The sequence below is a fragment of the Ursus maritimus genome, unplaced genomic scaffold, assembly GCF_017311325.1.
Source record: "Ursus maritimus isolate PB19 unplaced genomic scaffold, ASM1731132v1 scaffold_14, whole genome shotgun sequence".
Classification (NCBI taxonomy): Eukaryota; Metazoa; Chordata; class Mammalia; order Carnivora; family Ursidae; genus Ursus; species Ursus maritimus.
Window position 1 is genome coordinate 43,778,292 of NW_024423786.1, and position 8,510 is coordinate 43,786,801.

Here is an 8,510-nt window from a genome sequence, read left to right on the forward strand (position 1 = left end):
CGAGCCCCCCCCCCCCCGGGGCAGCCCTGGGGCTAGCGTAGAATAGCGTAGGATAGCAGACAGGACGACTCTCCCACTCACCCCAGAAACAGCACTGGACCCCTAGTCTTGGGGAGACAGCTGCCCCCAGCCCATGTAGTCAGGGCGGGCCTGGGGAGGTGGGGTGAGGTTGGCAGAAGGGGCGCTGTCTGGGGTCCACGTTCTAATAGCAAGATCTTGGGTTTCTCTGTACAGTGTGCCCAGAACAAACCCACCTCCCCTCCCAACCCTGTTCCCCCTGACCTGCCCTGCACTCCTCCTGGCCTTCTGCCCTCTCCCAGGGCCTGGGTCCCTCCGACCCACTCCCTGAACCGTGTGGAGCATGCTTCCGCCGTGTGCTGAGCGAGTGTAGGCTCTGAGCCAGCTGCCCCCGTCTTCCCGCCTGACCCTGAGGGTCCTGTCATCAGCCAGATTTCAGGGTAGAGTGATGGAGGTGATGGGAGACGGGCCCTTGCTTGGGGTCAGCTCGGCAGCCCTTACCCCCCCACCCCTCCCCTTGCCCTGAACATGAGAGGTGCCCCAGGGGCCCCTGTTCAGCTCATCTGGCCTCCTCTCCCCTGCAGGTGACAAACCGCTACCTGTCCCAGCTGAAGGACGCACACCGGTCCCACCCTTTCATCAAGGAGTACCAGGCCAAGGTGAGCCCAAGGGGACGGTCTGTCCCAGGTCTCCAGACCCCCTGGGTGGGGCCGGGGGAGGCTGATGACTGGGGTCCTGACTCATGCTCTCTCTCTTTCTTCCCCCGCCGTCCGCCCTCCACGTTGAAGGAGAATGACTTTGACCGGCTGGTGCTGCAGTACGCTCCCAGCGCGTGAGGCTGGCCCCAGCCGTGGTTCCGGGCCTTGGCTCAGTGAGGCCTCCTGCTGGGCGCCCCTCCTGGGCTCTCTCACTTGTTCTGGCCAGAGGCGGATGCTGGAAGCCCAGCCCAGTGCCCCTCTTGTCAATAAACGTCTCCGCCATGGGAAGCCCCGCCTGATCCATATCTGCTCTGGCCACTTTGGGAGGGACGTGTGGGAACCAAGGCTCAGAAGGGAGGGTGCTGGGCACCGTCCCCCAGGGCTTTGCTGGGAGGGGAGCCCTGGAGACCAGGGCCTGTGAGCAGCAGCAGCACAGACTCCCCACCCCGCAGGCAGCGACCCCATGATGCTGAGCTCCAGGTGGCACAGCCGCGTCTCCCAAGCCCCCTTGGCATCCAGGAAACTGAGGTACAGAGTAGTGACAGCCATCACCAGGGGCATCAGGACTCGAAAGCAGTATCCCGGGGTGGACTGAAGGTGTGAGGGAGGTAGGACGCATGCAGGCCTCAGTTCGGTCACATGGGGAGGGTGTGTGCAGGGAGCAAATGCACCCCCGCCCTGCCCCGCCCGACCGTCCCCTGCTCGGGCTGCTGCCCTGTGGGCAGTCCTCAGCCAAGACTGAGGCCAGAGAGAGGGTGGTAGGTGAGCAGGGGAGAGTTGTTGGCTGGGCCTCTCAGAGGAGGTCACCACCCAAACAACTAGAAGGATCTGCCAGGCCAGGTTCCGGGGGGGACCAGCATTCATTCAAGGCAGCATGAACAGCCCCTGCAAAGCTTCCGAGGCTGCACTGGGCTCCGTGAGCTGGACGGGGCTTTGTGCCCTTTGTCCCTAGGTCAGTGTCTGGGCCTCTCCCAGGAAGGAGGGAAGACCTGTGTTGCCAGAGTCTGGCCTCATCTGCCTCAGAGGTGGCTGCCTGAAACCTGGCGCGCTTGGTCGCGGGGACTGGACGCAGAGATCAGGATTCCCAGGGGCAGGGCCCATCCCTATCCGCTCCCTGCCTGGTGAGGAGCTCAGCAGGAGAGAGAGATGACAGAGGCATGTGGTGGGGGTGGGGGCCCCGGGGATCAGCTCCCCGGGGGAAAGGAGGCCTGCCCTCAGGTGGAAGAGGGAAGGGGCGCCAGCCTTGGGGCCTTAGCAGCCCGTTGTCATTTCCCAGCTGCCAGAACGAGGAGCCACCTGCCATTTCTGCCCTGCACCCACCCCTTGGTGGCCTCCCAGCTGGCCCTGCCAAGATGAAACTCAAGGCAGCTGGGGCTGGGCTGGTGGGCGGGGGCGCCTCTCACATTACTGATGGCTGTCATGGTGACCAGATAGTGACAGATAGTGCTGGGTGGGAGGGCGGAGGTGGGGGAGTCGGAATGTCCAGGGCTGCACCACAGGCCCAGCCGGACCTCTGGGGGCACGGCTAGCGCTAGCTGAGGCTCCCTGAGTCCCCCTCTGCCCGCTAGGCAAGCTGCAGCATTAGATCTCTGGCCTCTGGCTGAGCCTTAATACTTAACCAGGCCAGGCAGTCCTCATACCCGAACATGCTGGGCCTGTCACTTCCTGGTCTGATGGGCCGGATGGACCCCGGACCCCACAGAGTGTGCGTTCAAGAATAATGAGTAGGAGCTACAGCGAGCAGACGGTGACAACTGACAAGACGACTGATGGGAAAGAGGGGTGCACTGAGCGGGTGACATTTGTAGGTAAAGTCTGAAGGAAGTGAGGGAGGGTCCCTGCTAGCACCTGGGGGAACAGCATTCTAAGCAGAGGGAACAGCCAGTGCAAGGCCCTGAGGCAGTACTGTACCAGGGGTACTAGAGGAACAGTGAGGTGGCCAGTGTGGCGTATGGGGAGCAAGGTGGAGTGGAGAGCATGACAGTAGGTCGTGGGTCAGTGAGGAGTTGGCCTTTTACTCTGCATGATGGGAGCCATGGGGGCTGTGAGCAGAGGAAGGACTGCAAGCAGGCTCCTGGCCTCTGTCCAGGGTAAGGAGGAAGCCGGGGTACCAGGCAAGAGGCACTGGGGGGCCCAGGGCCACAGGAGGCCGTGCAGATGCAAAGTGGCTGAATTCGTGACCATTTGGAGGTAGAGCCAACTGAGTGTGCTGCTCGACCCGGGTGAAGGTTGAGGGGAAGGAGGGGAGATGTGTGTCTCCTCCGTCCTCCTGTTTTCCCCCATGCACCCGAAGATCAGATCAGGCCTCCTGCAGGGCCCACACCAGTTTTCACTCTGCATCTTAAAGCCTTTGGGATGACCTCCTTGGTGGGAGGGAAGGAGGAACAAGGAATGTGGGAGTCCTGGGAGGCTGTTAGTGTCAGGGAAGGTGATATCCCCAACAGGTGACCAGTGTCCTTGGTCACAGCTTTTGGGGACTTCAGACACAGGGCCTGGTCACTGGACAATAGAGTATCACCAGGGGTGGTCCCAATGGAGCCAGCAGTCTTGATCCAGCCTCTGAGTCCCAGCAGGTGGGTGTCCACTCCCTCTGCCTCTCCCGCAGGCCTGTGTTAACCTGCTGCATGGGAGGGGAGGCCTGCCAGGTCCTCAGGGTCAAGGATAGCAGCAGGTGGCGGGCAGGGAATGGGGCAGTCCGAGAGGTGGGGGGCCCGGGAAAGAGTTACCGGTGAAGGACACTGCCTGTTGGTGCTCACCGTGCCCCACATCGCAGACACCGAGTGATGGGATGGTGGAGCCCAGGGTGGGCACGGGCACTACGGAGCGGGGACGGGGTGTGTGGACACGGGGTCCAGGATGGGCGGGCGCCCGACAGACACCCTACCCCGCCGCTCTGCGCCTCGGTTTCCTCCACTGGAAAATGGGCAGGAGCCCGGGCCCGTCTCCAGGACGCGTCGCGACAACGCCGGGTCTGATCCGCCCGTGGTCGCCGCCGCTGCCTTGGGGAGACCGAGCGCCCGAGCGCCCTCAGGTCTCGGACGTCGCGACCAGGCCCCAAGTCCCCGCCGCCCGCGCCCCCCGCCGGGGCGGGGCTTGTGCTGGCCCCGCCCCCCGTCCCCAGCTCCGGCCGGCGCGCCCCCGGCCCAGCTGCGGCGCGTGACGCGGGGCGCGCGGCTCCGGCGGCCACCGCGGGCAGGCGCAAGCGGCGCGGCGGCCGGCGAGCGGGCGGCATGGCGGCGGCGGGGACGACGGCGGAGCCGGCTGGGCCCGAGCCCATGCCGAGCTACGCGCAGCTGGTGCAGCGCAGCTGGGGCAGCGCGCTAGCGGCGGCGCGGGGCTGCGCGGACTGCGGCTGGGGGCTGGCGCGCCGCGGCCTGGCCGAGCACGCGCACCTGGCGCCGCCCGAGCTGCTGCTGCTGGCGCTCGGCGCGCTCGGCTGGACGGCGCTGCGCTCCGCGGCCACTGCGCGCCTCTTTCGGGTCAGTGCCGCCGGGGGCCGGGACGTGGGGCGGCGGGCTGGGGGACCCGGCTGTTATGGGGGGCCCGGGACACGGACCCCGGGCCCTCGCGTACCCCTTTCTGCTGCCTCTACAGGCCGGGTCCCTGGTAGTGGGGGCCTCGGGCTGGAGGAGCTCGTCCCCTTCGGGCTGAGAGGGGTGGGGGTGGGGTGGATGCGGGGGTGTGGCCAAGCTGGAGGAAGCCCGGGACGTGGGGACCCCCGCACGGATGGGGTGTTCGAGATGTGGGGGAACAGGGGCCGACTTATGCCGGTCGGTGCGGGACAAGGGGGCCCCGGCCGGTGGGAGGGCCCGGGCCACCTCGCGCTCTTTCGGGCAGGGCCGAAGCGGGGACCGAGGAGCGGAGGACGCGGGCGGGGTGGGCTATGGGCACAGAAGCCGCCTGCGCCTTGCGCCTCTGGGCCATGCGGGGCGCGCCCGGACCCGGAGCGGGGCTCGAGGTCCACGCGGCGGCGGAGCGGACTTGTGCGCGGCTCCCGGGAAGAGGCAGGAGCTGCCCGGTCCCTGCCTCGCGCATGTCTCGAGTCAGCGCCACCCTCCGACCTGGGGAGGCAAAGGCCTGGACTCCCCGGCCACGCCGGTGGTCGCAGTCTTGGGAGGTGGCAGGGCCTGGGTCTTCAGAGCTGGACTGGGCCGCCTCCAAGGGGCTGCGTCCGACTTGCCCAGTTTCTAGCGAGTCTGGGGAGGCTACCGCCCCAATTGGAGAGTGACCCTGTGGGTGACATTGGCTCCTGGCCTCCCCCCATCCTTAGGGAGGGGTCGCTGCTGTGGGAACTGGTGGGAAGGCATTTGGGCCCCTAGCTTGGCTGCGACTCCCCCATGGACTGACTGGGGTCACCCCGCCCCAATCTGGCTGGAGGTGGCAGGGGCTGCAGGGACAGAGAGTCCGGCGCCAACAAAGGAGCCTTTCTCTGCCGGCTGGGAAGAGGCTGGCCCTTGTTAAGTCAAGGATAGGGTGTTGTTTGGCGGCCACTGTCCCCACCACCATCCCCTATCACCCACATGGGGAAGAGAACCCAGCCACCACCCTTCTCCAGGGAGGGGGAATGAGGGCCCCTCCAAGGGTCAGCGTTTGTCCCCATCTGGCGTTGTTGGTACCCCTGCTTTCCCAGTTTCCAGCTGGGAAGTGGAAGGTGCAGGAGGTTGAGGGTCAGAGCCCAGGAGGGGATGTTGTCGCTCTGGGACAACCAGAGTGGAGCGGTCTCCCTCCTGGAGGAGGAGGCTTGGCGATGAGGGAGCCTGGTGGGGGACAGCAAGAGCATGTGCACCTCCCTTTTGGAATCCCTGGAGCTCCGGCCAGTCCGGCCAGTCTGGGTGGGGCGACAGCAGTTCCAGGCTCGCCCTTCCCAAGAAATCGGTGGAGGGGCTGCCCTTTCTTCCAAAGCTCATCTTCTTGGCAGCCGCCTGGTTGCCAGGGGTGACTGGAACTGGCTCTGGCTGTCTCCATGGCAACTGTTGGTGCTCCGGCCCCCTCAAGCCTCTTCTGGGGGGAAGGGGGCGGGCTTGACCCAGCAGCTCTGGAGCCCCGCCCCCAGGGAGCTGGAGGCCCCGGCTCCTGGACTCCCAGGGATCTGTGCCCCGCAAATTCCTCCATACCTCAGCGTTGCATGACCTCTCTTCCTTCCAGTCCTCCCTGGTGTGTCCTTAGGTGGCTCAGTTCAGATCTCCTATCTCATTGTACATCCTTCCCCTGCCCTGCCCCCTCTGTCTCTACCCCATTCTCTCCTTCTTTGTCCCTGCCCCCCCATTCTCATGCTCTCCCCCACCTACCCACCCCATCTTCCCCAACTTCTTTTTCTCTCTAGCCTACCCCCAAATTCTCCCTCTGACGTACCCCTTCCCCTCAGGTTTCTCCCCCATGAGGATCACTTGGGGTTCCAGCCTCCCCATGTTCTCCCAGATGCCCCCATACTCACCTCCATGCTCTCTTCACAGCTTCACCCCTACAGGCCCCTCCATATCTTCTCTTTAATCCCCCTTCTCCCTGGTATAGCCCCACCTCCCTCTGGGACCCCCAAGTCCCCCGTCTCCTCTGGGCTGGCCCCATTGGTCTCCCTTGCACTCTACTCACATGTCCCCCTCCTTGTCGCCACGGTCTTCCCTTATGTTTCCCTCAGGTCTCCTCCATTCTCCTCCCCACACTGCTCCGGACAGCTGGGCACTAAGTTTAGCCCTTGGCTGGCGCATGTGGGCTCCGGTTACGCTTCAGGCCACAGTGGGTACTGGGGCTGGGCCCTCCCCAATACTGCCCAGCCTGGAGAGCCCCTGAGCCTGGCTTTACCCACCCTGGAGGAGTGGTCCCCGGCCCTTGGCCCCCAGCACTGATGGCCACCCACCTTCTCACCCATAGCCCCTGGCCAAGCGGTGTCGCCTCCAGCCTAGAGATGCCGCCAAGATGCCTGAGAGCGCCTGGAAGTTTCTCTTCTATCTGGGCGCCTGGAGCTACAGCGCCTACCTGCTCTTCGGGACCGACTACCCCTTCTTTCACGACCCACCCTCTGTCTTCTACGGTAGGGGCCCTGCCAGACAAAGCAGGATGGGGGAGGGTTCTGGTCTGCATGGCGGATCTGGACACTCATCACACATCTCATGCTGGATGTCTGCCCTGAGACAGGGCCACCCCAAGGTAGCCCCAAGACAAGGGTGCCTAAAGGGCTCTGGGGACAGGAAAGGGTCCTGTTTAGGACCTGGTGCTATTAGGGCCCAGGGAGATGTCCTGAATGAGGTTACCCCTTGTGTGGACCCAGGTGGGCATTCCAGGTGTCTGAAACAGCATGTGCAAAGGCCTTGGGGCCTGCATGAGCTTGGCACGTGAGGATGAGAGAAGGGTAGGAGGAGTTTGAGTTTCATTCTAAATGGGATGGGTTTGTGGATCATAAAAACTTTTGGCTGCCATGTGGAGGCAGGAGAGCCTTGGATAAGGAAGAGAGTGGCCCAGTGGGGAGGTGAGGGCTAATGTGCCTTGGACCAGCTTGGCGAAGAGATAGAAATGGTGAGAAATGGCTGCATCCATCGATTGGATTAGATGCGGGAGTCGTCAAGGCCTGAGTTTGGTGGGATAGGCAGGAGGAGGGTGGCTGCAGTGTCCTTTATCACTCGCAGGAAGGCTGTTCTAGAAAACCTGCTCTGTGATGGGGGTGTCGGGATTTCTCTATTCCTGTGCTGATCACCCAGGCTGGGTACGAGGGACACACACGGACATGTTTCCTGCCACGGGACGTTAACAGTTTCTGAAGCCTCCTGGTGGCACCGAGCCCCACGCTCCCATCTGAGGGCTGAGCACAGAGCTTCTGTGTTTTGGTGTGCCAGTGACAAGCACCACGTTTGCTGGACACCTGTCTGTCTTGGTGGGACTGTATCACCCACATGGCCGCTCTCCCCACGTGCATTGCCCTTGTTATAAATCTCTAGAGGGCAGGTTTTGGCTGTCATTCAATTTCCCTTTGTGTGAATGAACCATGATGGATCCCTGTCAGTTTCAGGCATGGAGTTGCCTCTGGCTTTTTCTTTTAAATTATGCTGCGATAACATGCTTGCAGGTGAGCTGCTGCTTTGCATGTGCACTTATTGGGCACCTACTGTGTACCAGGCACTGTGCTGACACAGCTGTGAGTGCTGCAGAGAAAGCCCCCCGCCTTGATGTCTTGTGGTGACAAGGAAGTACGAAATCTGTTAACAGCTGATGAGAAAACTCCGGGGGGGGGGGGAATGTTCTACAGAGATGAGGACGGCCCCACCAAAAGTGACCTTTGCATGGGGACCTGGAGGTGCCTGGGGCAGATGGGAAATGCAAAGGCCCCTGTGGGATGGGCACACTCTTGGCAAATGCTCAGAGGCAGCAAGGAGCCCCCCGGGACAGGGGGTATCTACCGGAGGGCTGTGAGCAGAGGGGGGATACTGACAGGCCCAACTGAGTAGGGGGCTGAGGGCCCGAACCGGGTCACAAGGGGGCTCTGCCCAGGACGGGGTCCAGAATGGGAGAGAAGTGGCTGGTTTGAGAAATGTTTTGAAGGCAGACCTGATAGGATTCATTGTCAAGCCAGAGGCAGGGGTGAGCAGGGAGGGTGGGGATGACACCAGGGGCTGGGATCTGGGATAGGGGGCAGGTTTCAGGGAGAGCAGGAGTTGGGTTTGGGACACGGGGGCGCTGTTCCCAGAGGCCGGGGAGGGGGATGCGGTGGGGGTGACAAAGCGTTTAGAGCCGCAGGTAGGATGTGAACGCAGAGACAGGCTGGGGCTCCGTGGCCCCCTGAGCGAGCGGGGGCGGGGGGGGGGG

The 8,510-nt window shown here is 63.5% G+C and overlaps 2 protein-coding genes across 4 annotated transcripts in view; both read left to right on the forward strand.

Annotated features, from left to right (window-relative positions):
• Positions 1-1,004, forward strand: part of COPE (COPI coat complex subunit epsilon) — a 15,796-nt gene extending 14,792 nt beyond the window's left edge. Inside the window, exons 9-10 of the mRNA XM_040628986.1 lie at positions 603-677; positions 807-1,004. Coding sequence (XP_040484920.1) covers positions 603-677; positions 807-854 — 123 coding nt within the window. The 3' untranslated portion in view covers positions 855-1,004. The remainder of the gene's footprint in view (positions 1-602; positions 678-806) is intronic.
• Positions 1,005-3,946: 2,942 nt separating this feature from the next.
• Positions 3,947-8,510, forward strand: part of CERS1 (ceramide synthase 1) — a 21,095-nt gene continuing 16,531 nt past the window's right edge. For 2 of the 3 annotated variants that reach the window (XM_040628991.1, XM_040628992.1), the window contains exons 1-2: positions 3,947-4,195; positions 6,585-6,744. In XM_040628991.1, the coding sequence (XP_040484925.1) occupies positions 3,947-4,195; positions 6,585-6,744 (409 nt within the window). Of the gene's footprint in view, positions 4,196-6,584; positions 6,745-8,510 lie in introns of those variants that run through there. The other variant, XM_040628993.1, reaches the window with a different exon arrangement.